At 62.3% G+C, this 22,181-nt stretch overlaps 2 protein-coding genes across 2 annotated transcripts in view; one reads left to right on the top strand and one right to left on the bottom strand.

The window, feature by feature from the left end:
- Col26a1 (collagen type XXVI alpha 1 chain) overlaps positions 1 to 1,028 on the top strand; it is a 35,109-nt gene extending 34,081 nt beyond the window's left edge. Inside the window, exons 12-13 of the mRNA XM_042686717.1 lie at positions 56 to 191; positions 851 to 1,028. Of these exons, the coding sequence (XP_042542651.1) occupies positions 56 to 191; positions 851 to 1,028 (314 nt within the window). The remainder of the gene's footprint in view (positions 1 to 55; positions 192 to 850) is intronic.
- Positions 1,029 to 8,322: 7,294 nt separating this feature from the next.
- Positions 8,323 to 11,513, bottom strand: Myl10 (myosin light chain 10). Its single transcript, XM_042686958.1, has 6 exons — positions 11,463 to 11,513; positions 11,067 to 11,142; positions 10,680 to 10,784; positions 9,544 to 9,622; positions 8,513 to 8,561; positions 8,323 to 8,421 (listed from the first exon to the last, which is right to left on the bottom strand). The coding sequence occupies exons 1-6, from the start codon at positions 11,496 to 11,498 to the stop codon at positions 8,323 to 8,325; spliced, it is 444 nt and encodes a 147-aa protein (XP_042542892.1). The 5' UTR covers positions 11,499 to 11,513.
- Between the last annotated feature and the right edge of the window lie 10,668 nt (positions 11,514 to 22,181).

Here is a 22,181-nt window from a genome sequence, read left to right as displayed (position 1 = left end):
GTGCCTCGGGGTGCCCCACGGCTGCCCAGTGCTCACCCTCTCTCTCTCCTTCCAGACCCCCTGGCCTCCCCAGAAGGCGGCTCTGGCCAGGACGCGGCGCTCAGAGCCAGCCTCAAGATGAAGCGGGGCGGCGGCCTGGCGGGACTGCTGGGCCCCGACCCTGGGCCGGGCAGCGCCCGGCCGGGCCGGCGGTGAGCACCGGGGTCCCCTGCCCCCCACTCCCGCTGGACGCCTGGCCTGTTGGGGACCCTGGGCCAGGCAGGGGTCTGGCCCGTGGGCCCCCCTGCTGTCCCACATGTAACCCGTCAGAGGCGGGCCTGCCGTGCACCCCCAAACGGCAGCGCGGGTAGGATTTGAATGCAGACCTCTCAGCTGCCAAAGCTGGAAGTGGGGTTCCCGCCCGTGGGGCCCCCTCTTCATGAGGATGACACCCCGGGGCCGGGCGGTGGGGGGGAACAGGCCGGTCCTGCACAGTGGACACTTGGGGTCCACCCATCCTCAGCCCCCCATCCTCAGCCCATGGCCCTGGGCCTGAGATCGGCTCTCCGTGCTGGGGTCCCCATGAATTCCCCCAGGGACTCCATGGACTCGGAGACCAACGGGGTGGGGGGCTTCAGGGTGCAATCCACCTGAAACTGCCTGGCCCTGACACGGCTGCCCCCAGCCCCCAGGGGGGCCCTCGGTCATGGGGTCTCCCACCCCCCACCCCATCTCAGGCAGGGGGCACCTCCGGGACCCCCCTCTGCCCCCTACCTGGCCTTGGTGCTTCCTCCTTGTGGCCAGACCTGGGGACTTGGAGCGGAAGGTGCTGGGGTTCCTGGGGTGTCTCCCTTGCCCCCTCCCACCCCAGGCCGGTCCTGGCCCCCCCACTGGCCACCGCCCCCCCGCAGCCTGGTGGCGACGTCACTGTATCTGACAATAAAGGTGCTCCCCCACTGGAATCTGTTTTTGGGGGTGTGGCTGTGGGGGAGGACACGGTGGCCTCACACTGCCTGCTGGGAACGGGAGGGGGACCCCAAGTCCAGTAGTCTGATAAGAACCCAGTAGAGTAAGGGCTGCCCAGCATGGCCAACCCAGCCCCGCAGCGCCGGGCCTGCCATGGGGTGAGGAGGGAGGGTTGGTTCCCAGGGGTGTTTTATTTTTGGTCGGTCGTGGGGCTTGAACTCGGGGCCTGGGCGCTGTCCCGCGCTCTTCAGCTCAAGGCGAGCGCCCTCCGGGTTTTCTGGTGTTTTACTGGAGATGAGTCTCGCAGACTTCCTGCCCGGCTGACTTTGAACCACGATCCTCAGATGTCAGCCTCTGGAGTAGCTAGCATGACCGGCAGCCACCAGTGCCCAGTGGGACCCCAGGTTTGACCCGACTCCCCCACACATAGCCCTGCCCCGCCCCGCACCCCGACTTCACCCCTGCCTGACTCACAGCAGGTCATGGGGGCGCCTGAAGCCGAATGCCAGGCAGGGAGTTCTGGAATATTCTCTGGCTGGCCAGGCCTTGAGCCATTTTCTGAGCAGGAGTTATGAAGGCTCTCCCCTCCGTCCCCCCTCCATCCCCCCTCTGTCCCTCCCTCCCCTTCCAGCTTCCTTCAGGAGGAGCTTGGGGTACACATGTGTTCCTCCGCCCCAGCTGGGCCCGCCTCTGCCTGAAGCTGGTGTTTTCCTTCTAGCCTTGTGAGGATTGAGGGTGCCCTGGCGGCTCCCCGGCCCGGCTGGGCTGCTGCACAGCGGCTGAGGGCGCAGCCGCACCCCAGAGTCTCGGCTCGGCGCTGGGCGTGAGTGAGGCTGGGCCTGCTGCACCGGGCCTGGGAGGAAGCCGCTCCTGCTGCACTCCAGCTCCCCACACGCCCAGCGCCCCCTGGAATCCACGCCGGGAGCCCACGCTGTGAGCTGACACAAGCACGAGCGGCTTGGCCTCCATGAGCCTCCACTCCAATGGGATTATTGCGGCCCCGTCCCCCCTTCACATACACACCCCAAAACACACATGGGAAGCTTCACAGGCCGGAGCCAAGGATGCCTCACCTGGGTAGTGAAAGTCCAAGCGCCCTCCCTCCACCCCTCCACCCTCCACCCCTCCATCCTCCATCCTCCATCCTCCCTCCAACCTCTACCCTCCACCTTCCACCCTCCTCCCTCCACCCTCCACCCCGCCACCCTCCACCCCTCCACCCTCCACCCTCCATCCTCCCTCCAACCTCCACCCTCCACCCCTCCACCCTCCACCCCTCCATCCTCCATCCTCCATCCTCCCTCCAACCTCCACCCTCCACCTTCCACCCTCCTCCCTCCACCCTCCACCCCTCCATACTCCATCCTCCCTCCAACCTCTACCCTCCACCCTCCATCCTCCTCCCTCCACCCTCCCTCCAACCTCCACCCTCCACCCCTCCACCCTCCATCCAACCTCCACCCTCAACCCTCCACCCTCCACTCCTCCATCCTCCATCCTCCCTCCAACCTCTACCCTACACCCTCCACCCTCCTCCCTCCACCCTCCCTCCAACCTCCACCCTCCACCCCTCCACCCTCCATCCAACCTCCACCCTCAACCCTCCACCCTCCACTCCTCCATCCTCCATCCTCCCTCCAACCTCTACCCTCCACCCTCCATCCTCCTCCCTCCACCCTCCCTCCAACCTCCACCCTCCACCCCTCCACCCTCCATCCAACCTCCACCCTCAACCCTCCACCCTCCACCCCTCCATACTCCATCCTCCCTCCAACCTCTACCCTCCACCCTCCATCCTCCTCCCTCCACCCTCCCTCCAACCTCCACCCTCCACCCCTCCACCCTCCATCCAACCTCCACCCTCAACCCTCCACCCTCCACTCCTCCATCCTCCATCCTCCATCCTCCCTCCAACCTCTACCCTACACCCTCCACCCTCCTCCCTCCACCCTCCCTCCAACCTCCACCCTCCACCCCTCCACCCTCCATCCAACCTCCACCCTCAACCCTCCACCCTCCACTCCTCCATCCTCCATCCTCCATCCTCCCTCCAACCTCTACCCTACACCCTCCACCCTCCTCCCTCCACCCTCCACCCCGCCACCCTCCACCCCTCCACCCTCCACCCTCCATCCTCCCTCCAACCTCCACCCTCCACCCCTCCACCCTCCACCCCTCCATCCTCCATCCTCCATCCTCCCTCCAACCTCCACCCTCCACCCCTCCACCCTCCTTCCACCCTCCACCCTCCACCCTCCATCCACCCTCCACCCTCCACCCTCCACCCTCCACCCTCCACCCTCCATCCTCCCTCCAACCTCCACCCTCCACCCCTCCACCCTCCACCCCTCCATCCTCCATCCTCCATCCTCCCTCCAACCTCCACACTCCACCCCTCCACCCTCCCTCCACCCTCCACCCCTCCACCCTCCACCCTCCATCCTCCATCCTCCCTCCAACCTCCACCCTCCACCCTCCATCCTCCCTCCACCCCTCCACCCTCCACCCCTCCACCCTCCATCCCTCCACCCTCCACCCCTCCAACCTCCACCCTCCACCCCTCCATCCTCCCTCCACCCCTCCACCCTCCACCCCTCCACCCTCCCTCCAACCTCCACCCTCCACCCTCCACCCTCCATCCAACCTCCACCCTCCACCCTCCACCCTCCACCCTCCATCCTCCATCCTCCCTCCAACCTCCACCCTCCACCCCTCCACCCCTCCATCCTCCATCCTCCACCCTCCACCCCTCCACCCCTCCACCCTCCACCCTCCATCCTCCATCCTCCCTCCAACCTCCACCCTCCACCCTCCATCCTCCATCCTCCCTCCAACCTCCACCCTCCACCCTCCATCCTCCATCCTCCCTCCAACCTCCACCCTCCACCCCTCCACCCCTCCATCCTCCACCCTCCACCCTCCACCCTCCATCCTCCCTCCAACCTCCACCCTCCACCCCTCCACCCTCCATCCTCCATCCTCCACCCTCCACCCCTCCACCCCTCCACCCTCCACCCTCCATCCTCCATCCTCCCTCCAACCTCCACCCTCCATCCTCCATCCTCCACCCTCCACCCCTCCACCCTCCATCCTCCATCCTCCAACCTCCACCCTCCACCCTCCATCCTCCCTCCAACCTCTACCCTCCACCCCTCCATCCTCCTCCACCCTTCATCCTCCCTCCAACCTCTACCCTCCACCTTCCATCCTCCTCCCTCCACCCTCCATCCTCCTCCCTCCACCCTCCATCCTCCTCCCTCCATCCTCCACCCTCCACCCCTCCACCCTCCACCCCTCCATCCTCCATCCTCCATCCTCCCTCCAACCTCTACCCTCCACCCTCCACCCTCCTCCCTCCATCCTCCAACCTCCATCCTCCATCCTCGACCCTCCATCCTCCACCCTCCATCCTCCACCTTCCATCCTCCTCCCTCCACCCTCCATCCTCCACCTTCCATCCTCCTCCCTCCACCCTCCACCTTCCATCCTCCTCCCTCCACCCTCCATCCTCCACCTTCCATCCTCCTCCCTCCACCCTCCATCCTCCACCCTCCATCCTCCACCCTCCATCCTCCACCTTCCATCCTCCTCCCTCCACCCTCCATCCTCCACCTTCCATCCTCCTCCCTCCACCCTCCATCCTCCACCCTCCATCCTCCACCCTCCATCCTCCATCCTCCATCCTCCACCCTCCATCCTCCACCCTCCATCCTCCACCCTCCATCCTCCACCCCTCCACCCCTCCATCCTCCATCCTCCACCCTCCATCCTCCACCCTCCATCCTCCACCCTCCATCCTCCACCCTCCATCCTCCTCCCTCTATCCATCCACCTATCATCCATCCATCATCCATTCATCTGTCCATCTGTCCATCCTCCTTCCACCCACCCACTCAGTCATCCCACAACAATTATCCACCACGTCTGTCCATTATTCATGGAGCATCCGCTCGGCATCGTTTAGCCTGCTCAATCATCATCCATCATCCACATTTCCTTCCACCCACCTGCCCACCACCTTCCACTTGCCGCCCATCCATCGTCTGCCTGTCTGTCCTCTCCTGCTCCCTACCACCGCGTGTTTAATGGCGGTCGCTGGGTTCTGCTGTATGTCAGGTCTGGGTTGGGGTTCAGGGGGCAGAAGCCCTTGTGGGTTGAGGAGAGGCAGGAGAGGTGGAGCCCAGGCCTGCCAACAGGACGCCCCGCCTCCCTTCTCCCTGACCTCCCCTAGCAGGCAGGCCGGGACATTTGCGGCAGGAGCCCAGCAGGGCCCCTGGAGGCGCCCCCGCCGCGCCCCTGGGCGTGGACTGCTGAGAAAACCCGGTCCCCACGGCTCAGAGCTGTTGAACTGGGACATGGGCCCGCAGCTGCATTCCAAACCTCCGCCCTGGACTCAAGGAGCCGCAAATCAAGTGCCTGGACAGCCTGCAAGAAGCAGCTGCTTAGCACCTGCCACACGTCTCCCCTGACGAGGGGGCGGCCCTCCAGCGTCCTGAGCGGAAGGCCCAGGCTGCCCACCTCTGCCGGGCTGGGCTGCAGCCCCGTGCCATCGTTCTGCCCTCTGGACCCAGAGCTCCCTGTGAAAATGAAGGCAGGATGGCACCCCGAGCCTCCTCAGCCCCTGCCGGAGCCCTTCCTGCCCCCGGGGTCCGGCAGCACGCACCCTGAGCTGTCACCCCAGCCACTCAGCCGGTGAGAGCAGCAGAGCTGAGGGCCAAGGCAGACACAGGCAAGAACGCGAGCAAAAACGTGTTAGAGATCCTAACAAGTAAGCTGGGTGATGCAGCCTCCACCTGTAATCCCCGCCATGCAGAGGTGGAGGTAGAAGGATCTGCGGCTGGGCTCTCCCGCCTGCTTGGCCCTCTCCCAGGTGGAGGGGGACCTGACCCCAGGTTGGAGGTTGGGGGGAGACAGGAGCGCCGCCCAGTTCTTGTAGACCTGGGAAAGGCCGCGGTGAGGAACGGGAGCGGTGGGGCCGGGTGTGTAGACGTCCCAGGTCCTCCTGGGAGGAGGACAGTGGGGGGGGGGGCGGGAGGGGGGCACGGAGGACAGTGGAGGGGTGCGGCTGCAGCGGCACAGTGTGGACACGTGGCCAGGGCCCTCAGGGGCTGCAATACACGTTTTCCGCTGTTTTTAAATGTTTAAATGTAATATAATAGGAAACCAGGGTGGCGGGCAATGCACATGTCCGTCAGCAGATGGCGCTGCAGGGTTGCAAATGCGGCATGGCACCCCAGCCTCGCCCAGCCAGTGCCAACCCGAACCCGCAGCCATGGCCCAGTGTCCACCCTCATGGTCTGCAGACCCTGGGGCCCCAGACGGATCAGTAAGCGGCCTAAAGATCACCCCGTCTCAGCTGGAGTCCAGTGCTTACGCCTGTAATCCCAGCTACTCAGGAGACTGAGATCTGCGGATGGAGGTTCAAATCCAGCCGAGGCAGGAAAGTCCGGGAGACTCTTGATCTTCAATTAACTAACAAAAAACCGGAAGTAGTGCTGTGGCTGTGCACGCGCACACACGCACACAGACACACACAGACACACACGTGTACATGCACACAATCACACCGCTCTCACAGTAAGCCAGAGCTCACGTGGCCTGCTTTCCCTGGCCTCTGGGTGCAGCATTTCGCAGGTGTGGTGGGAGCCAGACACCATCTTTGAGGCTCAGCCTCAGATTAGCGCCTGCTTGTGCCCACTGGCCGCTCCCCCTGGCACCCAGACGCCTGGGCCCCAGGAGGGCAGGACACAGCCCTTCTCCACGAGACTCTGCACCCTCCCAAGGAGCCGAGTGCCCCCAGGGACCCAGCAACAGGTCCCACACGGGGCTTACGGTGAGACCTTATCTCCACCCAAGGTCAAGCTGGGTGTAGTGGCGCACAGCTGTAATCTCAGCCTTTGAGGAGGATCTTGGTCCTGGGCAGGCACTGAGTCACCCAGAGTTTGATTTCCAGATAATCACCTCAGCTTGTGTTTGTGCCAGGCCATGAAGTCTGCCTGCCCCTCTGTCCATCTGTCTGTGTGCCTGTCTGCCAATTTGTTTTCAGGTATCTCCTGTGTGTGTGCACATGCCCCTGGCTTTTCCACTTGAGCCTGGCACTCTACCTTGAGCCACACCTCTGTTTTTTTTTTTTTTTTTTTTTTGCTAGTTCATTCATTGGAGGTAAGAGTCTCAGGGAAGCTGGGCGCTGGTGGCTCATGCCTGTAATCCTAGCTACTCAGGAGGCTGAGTTCTGAGGATCATGGTTCAAAGCCAGCCCGAGCAGGAAAGTCCATGAGACTCTTATCTCCAATAAACCACTAAAAAACCAGAAGTGGTGCTGTGGCTCAAGCGGTAGAGCACTTGCTTTGAGCTGAAGAGCACAGGGACAGCGCCCAGGCCCAGAGTTCAAGCCCCACAACCAGCAACAACAAAAAGTCTCAGAGAGGAGCTGGGAAGGTGGCTCAGTGGTAGAGCACTTGCCTTGCATGCATGAGGCCTTGGGTTCGATTCCCCAGCACCACATAAGCAAAAAGAAAAAAAAAAGCCGGAAGTGGCGCTGTGGCTCAAGTGGTAGAGCGCTAGCCTTGAGCTGAAGAGCTGAGGGGCAGCGCCCAGGCCCAGAGTTCAGGCCCACGACCAGACCCAAAATAAAACAAAAACAAAAAGTCTCAGGGGCTTTCCTGCCTGGGCTGGCTTTGAACTTTGATCCTAGGGCCTCAGCTTCCTGATGACAGGTGTGGGCTGGGGTGCCCTGCGTGCAGTGGCTGGCGTGCAGGCTTTGCTTGCGCATCTCCTCTGGCCTCGGGGGCCGGGCGGGGTCCCAGCTCCCGCCTCGGCGGCCTCCGACTCTCCATGCGCTTAATGGCTTCTTTTGATGGACACAAGGTTTTCATTATGACCAAGCCCCGTTTTTCCCTCTCCCACGTTTGGTCTGGTGGCACACAAGTCCCCGCCTTCCCTTCAACCCCCCCCCGGAACCCGCCCTCCCCCTGTCCTCACTGTCCCCCAGTGCCCTGTCCCCCCCCAACCCCCCACGACTCTGCCCCTCCCCGCCGTCTCCCCGGCCTCAGCCTGGTGGGCCTGGCTCAGGCTCCTGGACACACTAGGTGCTCAATAAAACCCTCAGCAATGAGGTCAATGCCCGGCGGCCCAGCTGGCGATCATTAGAGCTCGCGATGAGCTCAGATGTGCCAGGCACATTGGGGCGACACCAAGGACCCCGAGTCACCGCAGGAATGCCTGGCGTCTGTAATTATGCCATGAATCACGCAAACTCAGCTCCCGCCACCTTTATTCTGGTGTCCTCCTGCTCCCCCTCCCCAGGGCGGCATGGGCTATTTTTTCCCCTGCTCTGCAGTCCGGGGTCCCGGCCATCTGCCCCGGAGCCCCCGGCCCCTAGTCCTTTTCTTCCCCATGCGTGATGACGTAGCACAGGTTTCTGTAATCCAGATTGCCGTAGGCGTCGGGCGGGAACGCCGCAAACATCTGCTTGGCCTGTGGGAGAGGCGGGAGTCAGGGGTCAAGGGGGCTGGGGGAGCCGGGGTACACTAGGGGGACCCTGGCTGGACTCCAGTACTGGCCTCACCTCCTCCTCGCTGAAGCGGTCGGCCTGCGTCATGAGCTTCTCCTTGATGCTGTCATGGGGAGACGGCCACACTCAGGGAGGGTCCCCCGCACCGTGTGGATTCTGGGGTCCCCCGCACTGTGTGGATTCTGGGGTCCCCCGCACTGTGTGGATTCTGGGGACATCAGGGGGCCTCTCACCCGGGGCTGCCACCTCCAGCCCCCCTCAAGGCTTAGCGAGCCACAGACTCTCCTGTCACCCGCTGAGATCCATGTGTGACCTTGGGGCCTCGGGTCGGGGTGCCCTGTTTGTACTCAATCTCGGGGGGCCCCGGGGGATCCCATCCTGTCCTGGGCCCGGCCACCTCCAGCGGGTGATGCTGGCATTCTAGAAGACGCTCTGGGCACACAGCTCGGGGCTGCGTGGGGGGGCAGGCTGTGTCTGGCACGACGCACATTTTCCATGGTGTCCGTGGCTGCGGACACTCAGTGTTTCCAGGGCTCCACGGCCCCCCGTGCCCGGCCTGGGCCAGCAGCAGCCCACACAGCGCTGAGGCCTGCACGGGGTGCCCCCGGGACTCCCCCAGGATGCCAGGGCACAGGAAGGGGCTGCAGACCCCCGGGGGGCAGCCAGAGACTCCTTGCAGCATGCCTGCACCCCCCGAGCCTGTCTTGGAAAAGATGGGGGCATCTCAGAGGTGGGGGAACCTCCTCCCCTCTTCTCTCTGCCCTCCCTTGGGTGGGGACTCAGCTAAGAGAAGCACCCCAAAAGCCTCCATGCCTGAAGCACACTGGGCTTGTGGTAGGGGAGAGAAGTGGGGGGCTGGGCTGCATCTGCTGGGGGTGTCCCCCCCCCCCCGCCTCCTCCTCTACCCCCACCGGCCCCTCCCGCTCCTCCTCACCTGCTCCAGGATGGTCTCTGGCCTGTGTCCTTCGCTCCCCATGCACACCGGAACTGGGGTGCGGCCCCCCATGCCAGCCTCACCCCAGCCCATCTCCAGCCTCCTCCCTGCACCCCCCCACCGCACAACCCGCGGGGTGCTCACAACTCACAAGTCAGCCTTGACGAAGCCTTTGCCCTCCGTGTCGAACACCTTGAAGGCATGGAGGATGGTCTCCTCGGGGTCCGTGCCTGCGATGAGGCGCCGGCGAGGCGGGCGGGGGGCTCAGGCTCCCGGGAGGCCGGGCCAGGACCCCCACCGCCCCGGCCCCCCACCCAGGGCCAAGCCCACCCACGGCCAGGACCCCCCATCACAGCTGGAAGCAAGTAACATCCACACACGGAGCCTGTTCACTCTTCCTAGGCCCGGGAGGCTTAAGGGACGGGTCTGGGGGTTCCATGGATAGTGGGGTCTTGGCAGGGCAGCCTTGAGGCTCACGCAGGACCCAAACTGTGCCCCATGGCCCAAGCCGGAATGACAGGCACTCACAGCTGGGTGGGAGATTGGAGGGGGGGCGGGGGAGGGGAGAGGATGCTCCCCCGCTCCCGTCCACCCACAGCGCCTCCTGACGGGACTCGAGCTGGCTGCTTGGGCAGCTGGGGGGGGGCGCGGAACTGGGCACGCCACCCCCCCCCATCTCCCCCCGGGGCCTCATAAAACAGCCCCACAGCCGGCTGCTGCGCTAGTGGGGACTCACCCCCAAACATGTCCTCCTCCCAGTCCCAGTTAGTGGGACAGCACAAGGCAGGTCACAGGCCTCCGCCCTGCTTTCTCCCGCAGCCTCGGGCTGGGCCCAAAGGAGAAAAGCTGTGGCCAGCTGGGGAAGGGGGTGCAGGTCACCCCAACATGGCCACTGAGGGACCTGGCACCTTGGCCTCACCCCCACCTGCCAGAGGGGCGCCCCTCCCTGAACCCTAAAAGTTCTCCCCAAAGCCAGGCACTGGTGGCTCACACCTATAATCCTAGCTACTCAGGAGGCTGAGATCTGAGGATCGTGGTTCAAAGCCAGCCCGGGCAGGAAAGTCCGTGAGACTCCTATCTCACTAGAAAACCAGAAGTGGCGCCGTGGCTCCCGCGGTAGAGCGCTCGCCTTGAGCTGAAGAGCGCAGGGACAGCGCCCAGGCCCAGAGGTCAGGCCCAGGACTGGCCAAAACACAAAAAAAGTCTCCTGGACTTTCCTGTCCAGGCTGGCCTCGAACACGGTCCCCTCCTCTCTGCCTCCCGGGCAGTGGGGCTGTGACCTCTCACCTTTCAGCTTCTCCCCAAACATGGTGAGGAACACGGTGAAGTTGATGGGCCCGGGCGCTTCCCTCACCATCACCTCCAGCTCCTCGTTCTTCACGTTGATGCGGCCTGCGGGAAGTCAGGGTCTGAAGGAGGGGGGGGGACCCCGGGGAGCTGGCAGCCACCCCTGGGGCTCCCTACAGCCCCCCAGACTCCCTCTGGGGCTATAAGTACACCTTTGCACCCCTGGACCTTTGTACAAGCTTGCTGCGGCCCCTGACATCGCCTGGCAGGCCCAGGAACCCGCGACATGGGGTGGTGCCCCTCCTTGCCCACCCCGTCTCCCAGGGCAGCCTCAGCCCAGCTCTAGGACCCCCCCCCCGTGCACCCCAAGTCCCCACTGTCACCCACCCAGGGCGGCAAAGGTGTCGCGCAGGTCTTCCTTATCGATGAAGCCATCCCGGTTCTGGTCCATGATGGTGAAGGCCTGGCGGGACAGTGGCAGGGTGACCCCGGCCCGGGGGCCCCTGACTCCCACTGCCCAGCCCAGTGGGCTCTCACTGCACAGGTGCACGGCCAGATCCATCCCCTCCTTCTGGTCCCCAGCACCCCATTTACACACAGGGAAACTGAGGCCCTGAGAGAGAAAGGGCTTGCCAGAGGCCACACAGTGAGTGTGGCCTCAGAGACAATGGGGAGGGGACTGCCCAGGCCCGCGGGGCCCAGGGACCCCAACTTCCCTGACACATGGGGTGTGAGCCCCCCCCAACTCCCCGAGTGGCCATGCAGGAGCGGGGCGGACCCCACCTCCTTGAACTCCTGGATCTGGGACTGGTCAAACATGGAGAAGACGTTGGAGCCGGCAGCTCCGTCCACCCTCTTCCGGGCTCTCCTGGGCGCCTGTGGACACGGGAGAGGCCGTGGAACCCCTGCTCCCGGGGGGACCCACCCCCCCAGTCAGGCCCTCCTGGAGCCTCACGGCCTTCTCCAGGCACAGCTGGAAACTGGGCATTGCCCGGGACTCCCGCACAGGGCTCCTCCAGCCCGCGAGCCAGGCCCCGAGGCTCAGCCCGCCTCGTGTGGCCGGAGCTGCATCAGGAACAGCGGATCCAGCCCATGGCTCACCCGCTTTCCTGGCTTCTTCTAAAGGGGCCTGGCCAGTCGGCCGTGAAGCCGCTGACAGTGCCCAGTGATCCCCTCAGACATCATAAAGATGTCCCCTACACAGCTCGCCCAGCTACGTATACAGACAGTTCCTCCTGGCTAACGAACCATGATTGCCAGCTGCGGCAGCTCACGCCTGTAATCCTAGCTACTCAGGAGGCTGAGATCTGGAGGACTGTAGTCTACAGGCAGCCAAGGCCGAAAAGTATGGGCCTTTTTTTTAAAATAAAGAAATCTGCAATGAAGGGGCTGGGAAGGTGGCTCAGTGGTAGAGCGCTTGCCTTGCATGCCTGAGGCCCTGGGTTCAATTCCTCAGCACCACATAAGCAAAAAGAAAAAAGCCGGAAGTGGCGCTGTGGCTCAAGTGGTAGAGCGCTAGCCTTGAGCTGAAGAGCTGAGGGACAGCGCCCAGGCCCAGAGTTCAGGCCCCACGACCGGACCCCCCTGCCAAAAAAAATCTCCAATGAACTAGCAAAAAAAAAAAACCATACTGGAGGTGAGGTTCAAGTGGAAGAGCACCAGGCTTGAGAAAGCCTGAGGCCTTGAGTTCAAACACTGGTGATGTCAAAAAGAAAAGTGCTTCTGTCTGGGAGACATTTTGCCACTCCAGACTGGCCCTCTGCTTGGGCCCCATCCTCCTGCTCCCCAAGGCCCCACCCCCCGTTCCCGACCCCAGCTTTGCCCATCGCAGGTCACCCCACTGTGAGATGTGCAGGGCTGGCCAGGGCCGGCCCAGACCGGGCACCGAGGCCTGGGGCGCAGCCGTGCCGCTTGGGTCTGACCAGCCCTTGCTGCCATCCGCGTCATGAGGAATAGAGATCCCCCCTTCAAAGACACAAGCCAGGGAGTGGGAAGCGCCAAGCCTGGCTCTCACCAGCCTTGCTGCCTGCTGTCTACCTCCATGGGGGTCTCAGTTTCCCCATTTGTAAAGCCAAGAGAATGCCCGCCTCAGCCAAAAGACATGGCTTCCGCGCCGGGGACCAGGCCCGGCGCTGCCCCCAGCAGCCTACCATGCTCTGACCGTCGTGCTGTGTCTCAGCAGGGCTGGAGGGGGCCCGAGGGGGCTCCTTAAATAGTGCTCCTAGGGCGTCCCTGGCACAGGCATGGGGGTAGGACGTGGGGGCTCTGTGATCCTTGGCCAAAGCCCACGGGTGGATCCGGCCACCACCTAAGCCGGGAGATCTCCGGGAGCTCAGGGCCTGGCTCAGCAGGGCTGGAGGACAGTCAAGGTCAGAGGTCCTGGTGCCAGCTGGGAGCCACGGGGAGCCTGGTGCAATTAGCATGGGATTTGCATATATTTTGCATACACCCTCCCACCGCTTCCCATGATCTCCTAGATGGCCCTGTGTGTGTGTGTGTGTGTGTGTGTGTGTGTGTGTGTGTGTGTGTGTGTGAACGTGTGTCCCAGGGCTCAAACTCAGGACACTTGCACCCTTCCATAGCACCACTTCAGGTTTTCTGGTGGTTAATTGGAGTCTCGTGGACTTTCTTGCCCTGGCTGACTTTGAACTGTGACCCTCAGATCTCAGCCTCCAGAGTGGCTGGGATTACAGGCATGGGTGTCTGCACTTGGCTAGAGGTGATGACACATGGCAGCAGGTAGCTGGTATGGTTTGTGAATATCAGTGTGACTTTCTATTTTTCCTGGAGTTTTGCCCTCTGCTGCCAGCCCATCCCAGACAGGAAGACGTGAGGACAGATCACATGCCTTGCCCAGAATTTCAGAATGCCATCATTATTGTTGCCAGCCTGGGTCCCCTGTCCTCCCCCCCCCCCCAAAGTTACCAGGTAAGGCCAGGCACGGCGGGGCGTGCCTGTAACCCCAGCCCTCAGGAGGCTGAGGTAGGAGGAACGCCACCCCAAGCCCATCCTGAGCACTGAAACCAGGGCTGGGAATGCGGCTTAGTGGTAGGGTGCTAGCCTTGAGCAAAGAAGCTCTGAGACAGCGCCCAGGCCGTGAGTTCAAGCCCCAGGACTAGCAACAAACAAACGAACCAACAAACCACAAACCAACAAACCAGCAAATGAAAAGGGTTGAGCACAAACACAGAACTTCAGATGATGTGGCCGCGGGAGGGTGGAAGGCGCGGCCTCCGCCCTCGGGCCGCAGCCGGGGATCTCCGGCCGCTGATGCGCCCACCGAGCCGCACCTGCCCTGGGCACCGCCCGTGTGCCATGTGCCCCGTGCTGCCCCGGCCTGGCTTCAAAGGTGGCCCTGGGCCACCTGGCCGTGCTGGCAGGCGCTGCTGGCCCCCGTACTGACCGGCTGCCAGGGCTGGAGGCCGGGGCCTGGCCTCCAGGGCTTAGCTGTCCCCAGCCCGGCCTCCAGCCCAAGCCCGGAACGAGAGCAGCCACACCAAAGCCATTGGCACCACGTGTCCAGGAGGGGAAACCGAGGCACAGGGTGGTCCTCCCTCCCCCACTGCTCCCAGGGGGCTCTTTTTAGTGGTTCCAGAGGAGGCTTCTGGAAAGTTCCATCCACACAAACACTCGGGGTCCCTGTACCCCTGCCCCATGCCATCTCTAGCTACAAATCGCCCCGTCTAGCCCCTGTGGCCGCCCTGAGCAACCAGGGAGCGGGACCGGGCCTGCCATGCTGCCCGTGGGGGGCCACAGGGGGGCGTCCTGAGGCTCCCCCCCCACCCCCCGCCTTCCGGCTGGCCCTGGGCTGCAGGGATTACAGGAGGCACCGCAGAGTTGGACGGAGCCCGAGGGACACGGAGGCTCTGGATGGAGTGCCAGGACGGCGGGCTTATGTGTCCTGAACCCCAACACCACAGGAAGACGGAGTGGGCACCCTGCCAGCCACGGCCAATGACAGCGTCCCCCCTCCCCCCGCCCCGTTCTGTCTAGAAGACACTCAGCCCCAGAAGATGGCTGCTGTGTCTTCACCGCCATCTTCCTGTGGCTACCATGTAATAATTCTCTTGTCATTGTGTGTGTGTGTGTGTGTGTGTGTGTGTGTGTGTGCGTGTGTATCATTACTGGGGCTTGAACTCTGGGCCTGGGCGCTGTCCCTCAGCTCTTCACTCAAGGCTAGTGCTCTACCACTTGAGCCACAAAATCACTCCCGGCTTTTTTTCTTTTTGCTTATGTGGTGCTGAGGAATCGAACCCAGGGCCTCATGCATGCAAGGCTAGCACTCTACCACTTGAGCCACAGCACCACTTCTGGTTTTCTATTGGTTTCTTGGAGGTAAGAGTCTCACGGAGTTTCCTGCCCTGGCTGGCTTTGAACTGTGATCCTCAGATCTCGGCCTCCTGAGTAGCTGGGCTTACAGGCTTGAGCACCAGTGCCCAGCTGGTTCACGGATCTTTGGTATCAGAATGAGCAGCCAGACCTGACTCGCAAACTCGGGTTCCCAGGGTCTACTTTCATGGGGGGCTGAGAGAAAGTGCCATGGCCCAGAGGGGACAGCGGGGTGCCACCCCCTGGGCCTTGGGTATGGGAGGCTGAGCGCTGGGGGAGGGGGGTGGCGTGGGGGGAGATGGGGATGGATGGGGCAGGTTCGTGGCATGACCCTGCTCATGTGAAATCCCAGGGCCCAGCTGTGAAATCTGTCCCAGGATCCTTGGAGGAGCTGCAGGCCTAGGGTAGGCAGCTGGCTCCCCTCTGTCAGGAAATCCACAGCCATCCTCTGTGGCCCCAGGCCCTTTGAACATCCTGCTGCCTCCTAAGCAAGCTAGCAAGCAATCCAATCGGCGCCTCGGGCAGCCTCCGCTATAAAACAGGCAGCAGGCAGCCGGGATGCATTCTTTCTGGTTTTAAAAGTTTGCTTGTCTTTTCTAAGTGGCTCCAAATTAGAGGAAGGCTCCAGACGGGGCGGTGGGGGGGGGGGGGGGGCGCGACAGCAGGAGCTTCAGGAACAGACAGAGGACTTCCTAATTGCCCGCAAAAATCTCCATCCTCATGGCGTCTGGTAATTAGAGAGGCAAAGGAATGGAAAGGGAATTTCTTCAGGGTGGGAGGAGGAGAAGGGTTGATGATGGCCTCTAAGTCGGGGTTCTGCTGGTTGGGGGGGGGCTCTGCCGGCCACAGACTGGGGTCCCCGCTCACCCCTCATTCTGTGTGGCTGGGGTGGAAGACGCTGGCTCCCAGGCTGTGACACTGCTGCGACCCTGTCCCACGAGACCTCAGACAGCACCCACAGCATGCGCATGCGCGCGCGCACACACACACACACACACACACACACACACACACACACACACACACGGCCCCACCCTGGCTCTGTTCAGAAAACAAACTAGACGCTGTGAGTTCTGGGTCTCTCAGCGGTGTTGAGGTCACGAGACTCTGAAGACGGAAGCCAAGCGAATGACAGCGAAGAGGAAGGGGGGGACCTCCAGCCTCAGAGCCGCTGGCTGGGGGCAAAGCCTCCATCTTGTTGACACGATTTGGGGCCTCTGTGACTTACAAATGGAGCGTGGGATGGGGGGCTGGGGTTTGAACTTGGGGTCCGGGCTCCACCCCTGAGTCTTCATGTTCAAGGTTGGTGCGCTATCACTTGAACCAGGCTGGCTTTGAACCACAACCCTCAGATCTCAGCGTCCTGAGTAGCTAGGTGTGTGGACACTGCGTCTGGCTGGACATTGTCTTGATGGACACCATCAAGGAGGAGGGATGGGGTGTGTGGAGGCCTCTGGAGTCCAGAAGGTTCCCTGCCCTTCCTCCTGAGGAAGTTACACTGCCCTGGGCCCTGCCTGGGCCTCTGCCTCCAGACCAGGCCTCAGCCTCCAGACTGGGCCTCCGCCTCCACACCAGGCCTCAGCCTTCAGACTGGGCCTCAGCCTCCACACCAGGCCTCAGCCTCCAGACCGGGCCTCAGCCTCCAGACTGGGCCTCAGCCTCCACACCGGGCCTCAGCCTCCAGACTGGGCCTCAGCCTCCACACCAGGCCTCAGTCTCCACACCAGGCCTCCGCTCAGGTCTCTTCCTTAGCCTCTGGCCCAGTGCTTGTGCCCAGCCTCGCAGGCAGAGCCTGGCCACCGCTCTGTGTCCACAGGGTCAACTCAGCTGGCCGTCGGCCTCTGGCCACCCCCTCTGGGGGGTGCGCGCACACGCGAGCACCCCGTTTACCTTTGATGCTGAGCTATTTTCATCAGATTAATTAAATACAGGCCACGTCCTGTCCATGCTGCTGTGTGAGAAATTAAAGACCGGGAGGCAGTGGCAGCAGTGGGTGGACCGGCCGTGGGTGGACCGGCAAGTGGGTGGGCCGGCCATGGGGGGCTGGCCGGGGGTGGGCGGGCCATGGATCCCTCCAATCCACTGGGGGCTTGGCAGGGTAGAGAGCTAGCGGTTCCCGTGGCGTGTTCCCTGCGATGATTTAGGGGAGCAGAGCTGGGTGAAGCCCCAGCCCCTGATCCTTTCCCGGTGGCCCGGGCAGCGAGCACCCCGCGTCTGGGCGGCACGGGGTCACCTGAGGCCCAAGAGTCAGGAGCCTGTCACACACCCACTGTGTGATCTTGACCCCACGTGACCTTGACCCCGTGTGACCTTGGCCACTCTGTGATCTTGGATGCCTAACCTCTCTGCGCCCTGTTTCTTCATTGCTGGGTTGCACCCCGATACAAACCCGCCCGGCGCCCTGGTGCTGAGCGCTGAGTGAAGACGCTCAGTTCACGTGTGCTGTATGCCTATTGTTCAAAAACCTGGGAAAGGGACAAGGGATAACTTCTTCCTCTCCTCTCTGCCCCTTGGCCATTGGGAGGGATGTTGAAATGATGGCAGGAGCAGGGCAGCCACGTTGCGCTGACAGGCCTGGGGAACGCGGCTGCTCCGGCGTGCACTGCTCCGGCATGCGTGGCACACGCGTGCATCTCCACGCTGCCCTGGCCCTGGGAGCTCCGTTCCACACCCACCCAGCCCCTGCTGAGCCCTGGCCCACCCCCCACCCTCCATCGGACTCTGCTCCTCAGCCTCCTCCTCCTCCCCGGCAGTGGAAGGACTCCCCTGAGGCTCAGGCAGCTCACCCAAAGAGCAAGGTCAAGGTCAAGGTCAAGGTGAAGGCCCGGGCTGAGTCCTCCTCCCTCCAGCCTCCACCTCTTGGAAGTCAGTTGGCCCCTTAGGTGTTGCCTCTGGCCAGGGGGGGCAGCAACCCCTCCCAGTCCCCCCCAGTCCCCCGTCCCCTGTCCCTGATCCCACAGCCCCCCACACCTCCCCTCCACGTCCCCCCTCCCACATCCCCCCCAGTCCCCCTCCCACATCCCCGCTCCTGTCCTGGGTCCCCGATGCTGAAGCCCGGCAGGAGGCCCAGCCCAGCGCTGCTCCCGACACCTGCCACTAGGTGGCACCATGCGAACGAGGATCAGCCGCCCCCTCCTCCCCGACCCCTCACCCCCCACCCCCCCCTCCACTCCATTCCCTAGACACCCCCCACCCCCCAGCTCGAGCCCCCCATCCAGATTCCAGGGGCTCAGGATCCCCTCCCACACCCACCCAACTACACTTGGCCCCGGAGGTGCCAGTCAAAGGGGGGCTGGGAAACATGTGGCTCAGACACCTGCAGCTCCCCCCCTCCCCCTCCACATGTGGGCCTCAGAGCGCATGACCATGTCCCCCAGGTTCACAAAGAAGCCTCTGGAAGGACCTCGGGGCAGATGATTCTTCCAGAGCCCAGAGGGGCCAAGTGACTGGAACAGTGTCACACAGCAAACCAGAGCAGGGACTAAACAAACACCAAGCAGCACACACACACACACACACACACACACTCACACGCTGCTGGGCCCCCAGACGCGGTCACTCACCAGCTCCCCTCTTGGAGTGCCGAGCGTAGCAGCTCACATCCGCAATCCCAGCAACTTGGGAGGTAGAAGGAGGGGATTGGAGTCTGAGGATGGTTTGGAGCAAAACCTCAAGACCCTATCCAAAATAAGACCTGAAGCCAAAAGGTCTGGAGCATGGCTCAAGTGGTAACACGCCTGCCTGGGAAGCATGAGGCCGAGAGTTCAAATCCCCATTGCTACAGCAGAGCAAATGAAAGTTTTCCTCTTTGCTTATGAGGTCCTGAGGAATTACACTCGAGGCTGCCCGGTGTCCGAGTCAGTGTCTGCTGAGAGATTCTGATTTTTGAAGCCGTCCTGTCAGCTGCCATGTCCAGCTCTTCCTTGGTGTTTGTTTTATTTATTTTGCAGGTTGGATCATCTCACTTCAGCGATGAGAAAATGGGGGACAGCTGGGCACTGGTGGCTCACGCCTGTAATTCTAGCCATTCTAACCGAGATCTGAGGATCGCGGTTCAAAGCCAGCCTGGGCAGGAAAGTCCATGAGACTCCTATCTCCAATAAACCACTAGAAAACTGGAAGTGGCGCTGTGGCTCAAGTGGTAGAGTGCTCGCCTTGAGCTGAAGATCTGAGGGACAGCACTCAGGCCCAGAGTTCAAGCCCCACGACCGACCATTAAAAAAAAAAGAGTAAAAAGAAAATGGGGTACAGAGAGTTCAGCCACCGCCTGAGCCATAGAAGACTGGGATCTGGGATTCTAACCAGACCCCATCTTGTTTCTGAGAAGGGAGACTTCCGTGTCCCTCCTGCCCCTCCCCTCTCTCGCTGTCCTGCTGTGTACACAGATCTCTGTGCGAGCCTCCCGCAGGGCCCTGCCGGGGAAAGGCAGCCGCCAGCCGGTTAACACATATATGAAATTATCCCCTCGCCACGCCTGCTAGTGCATGCCTATAATCCCAGCTACTCAGGAGGTGGCGGTGGTAGGAGGATCCCCATCGGAGGCTAGTCAGGGCAAAAGCCTGAGGCCCTACCAGAAACACAAGCTAAAAGAAAAGGGGCTGAGGGTGTGGCTTAAGTGGTTGAGATCCTTCAGAACTGCGCGCCAGTGCCTCCACCAAAACCAACCAAAACACCAACCAACCACGGAGCCTTTTATAGACAAACCACTGGAGTAGGACCCCCCTCCCCCACTGGATAGGCAAGGCTCCATCCTGCCCCCCCCCCCCCCCCCCATTCCTCATCTCTCATCGGGCCTGAACTCAGGGCCCGGGCGCTGTCCCTGAGCTTCTTTTGCTCAAGGCTAGCGCTCTGCCACTTGAGCCACAGCGCCACTTCTATTTTCTGGTTGTTAACTGGAGTTTTCAGCCTGGGCTGACTTTGAACCATGATCCTCAGCTCTCGGCCTCCTGAGTGGTTGGGATTACAGGCGTGAGCCATGGCTCTGGGCAGGGTCTTGCCACTTGCTGCCTGTGCAGCGCAGGACTGGGGTGGGCAGGCGTGGATGCTTGGGCCCCTGCGGTGTGGGTGGGTGGCCTGGTGATTGACACTTCAGCCAGGCATGCAGTGGGGGGCGGGAGGGGGAGCTGCTGTTAGTCTGGGAATGAGCTGCCTGCTGTCTGACTCCAGGCTGGGCAGTCCAGTCACCAGGAGGTTCCCCCGTGGCCCTGTGAGCCGAATGGGCTCTTGCCCAGGGATGGAGGTAAGGAGATACCCAGGACGGCTTCCTGGAGGAGGAGGCAGCCACTCGGCCAGTTCCCAGGATGGACACGGAGCGGAACTCCCAGGACTTGTGTGAGGCGCCCTGGCGTCGGCGAGGGCAGGAAAGCTCTCTAACAAAAGCCTTGGCACGACCGAGAAGCCATCTGGAAACCAAAACAGCTGGAGCTGCTCCACACCAGAGCACCGGGGAAGGCCCCAGCCACATCTGCGATTCAGATGCCAACATCAACAGCCTGAAGAACACACACGAGTCAGTTCCGCTGTGACTGCGAGCTGGAGAAAGGCAGGCAGCGCTGAAAACCCAGGGCTGGGTATGGAGGTGCCTGCCTGAAATCCCAGCTACTCAGGAGGTAGGTTAGTGTGATATTCCTCCATCTCAACAAACAAGCCAGGCATTGAGGTGCATGCTTATAGTCCCAGCTCTTGGGAGGTGTCCATAGGAGGATCAGCTGGGGGCAGTAAAGTAAAGCAAAACAAAAGGCTGGAGAAGAGGCTCAGAGAGTACAGGGCATAGATTAAGCCGTTAGCAGAATCACAAAACAAACACACAAAACCCCCAAAGCAAGAAACTGTGAGCAATTCAGCTAATGATACTAACAATAAGAACGGTACTACAAAGAGCATGGCAAAGTCAAAAGCCAAATTGTTTCCAACTTGTATCACAAGCACAGAGCCAGTCTCCCTATAAAGAGACAAGACAGAGCGGGCACTGGTGCTCACACCTGCAATTCCAGCCACTCAGGAGGCTGAGGTCTGAGGATGGCGGTTCAAAGCCAGCTTGAGCAGGAAAGTCTGTCAGACTTGCATCTCCAATGAACCCCCCCCCCAAAAAAAAAAGCCAGAAGTGGTACTATGGCTCAAGTGGTCGAGTGCTAGCCTTGAGCAAAAGCAGCTCAGGGACAGTGTCCAGGCCCTGAGTTCAAGCCCCAGGTCAGGAGGGATGATGGAGATGGGGTGGGGGAGAGGCAGAAAGAGGTCTCTGGACACCAAATAGAAAGGTCTCCTGGATACTGTACTCAGTTAAAAAAAAAAATCTCCAGGAAGAGCAGAGCGTGGTAGAGCACACCTGTAATCCCAGCACGTGGGAGGCTGAGGCAGGAGGATGGTGAGTTTGAGGCCAGCCTGGACTACAACGCAAAATCCTGTCTCAAACAACGAGACCAACCAACCAAAGCCCAAAGCAGAAGACAGGGATGAGGTGGTATGGGGAGGGGTCAGCAGCTGGGCCGTGGTGCAAGTCGGGGTTCAGTGACTATGTGGACGAGGCCCCCCCCAGAGATGGGATGGTCGCCCCGGATGGGGCTCGTCTGCGTCCAGCCTTGGCCTGGTGAGGCCGGCCATGTGTGGGGTGTGAGCAGACCCCAGCCCGCAGAGCCAAGGCCAGGGTCACGCCCCCTGCGCAGCGGGGACAGGGGCGGCTCTGGGTCCAGGGGGACCCTGTGGTCTAGAGCCCCCTGACTTCTCACAGCCTCGGATCTGGGAAATTGAGGCCACAAAGAGCCAGCCTCCAAGCCAGGCATACCCCAGTTATTCTACTGGGGGCCTCGTGGATGAACCCCGTTTTCCCCAGGGACAGGCACCGTGGGGCACGCACGCCTCCTCCACCAGGAAGTCCTCCAGGACGTCAGGCTGTCTCTCCAGCACCCTCAGCCATCTTCCCCGTTCTCCAGGCGGGAACCTCCAGATCTGAGTGGACCCCCACATCCTTCCCTCCTCTCCCAGGCTGCGACTCTGGAAGGGGCCGGGTGCGGGTCTGGCGCCCCGGCCGGTGTGCACCTGTCCCGCGCCCAGCTCCGGGCATGACTCCCGCCTGCCCCCGCCTGGCGCCTGGGCCATTTTGGCTTTCTTTGCTCTCCTGGCAATGGAAGGCAGCGCCGGGGGCCGGGGCTGGGCGCCAAAGCCTGAGGAGTCGCT

The sequence above is a fragment of the Dipodomys spectabilis genome, unplaced genomic scaffold, assembly GCF_019054845.1.
Source record: "Dipodomys spectabilis isolate Male_0828 unplaced genomic scaffold, ASM1905484v1 ptg000098l, whole genome shotgun sequence".
Classification (NCBI taxonomy): domain Eukaryota; kingdom Metazoa; phylum Chordata; class Mammalia; order Rodentia; family Heteromyidae; genus Dipodomys; species Dipodomys spectabilis.
The sequence above is the reverse complement of the archived record's forward strand: the minus strand, read 5'-3'. Positions and strand labels throughout refer to the sequence as shown.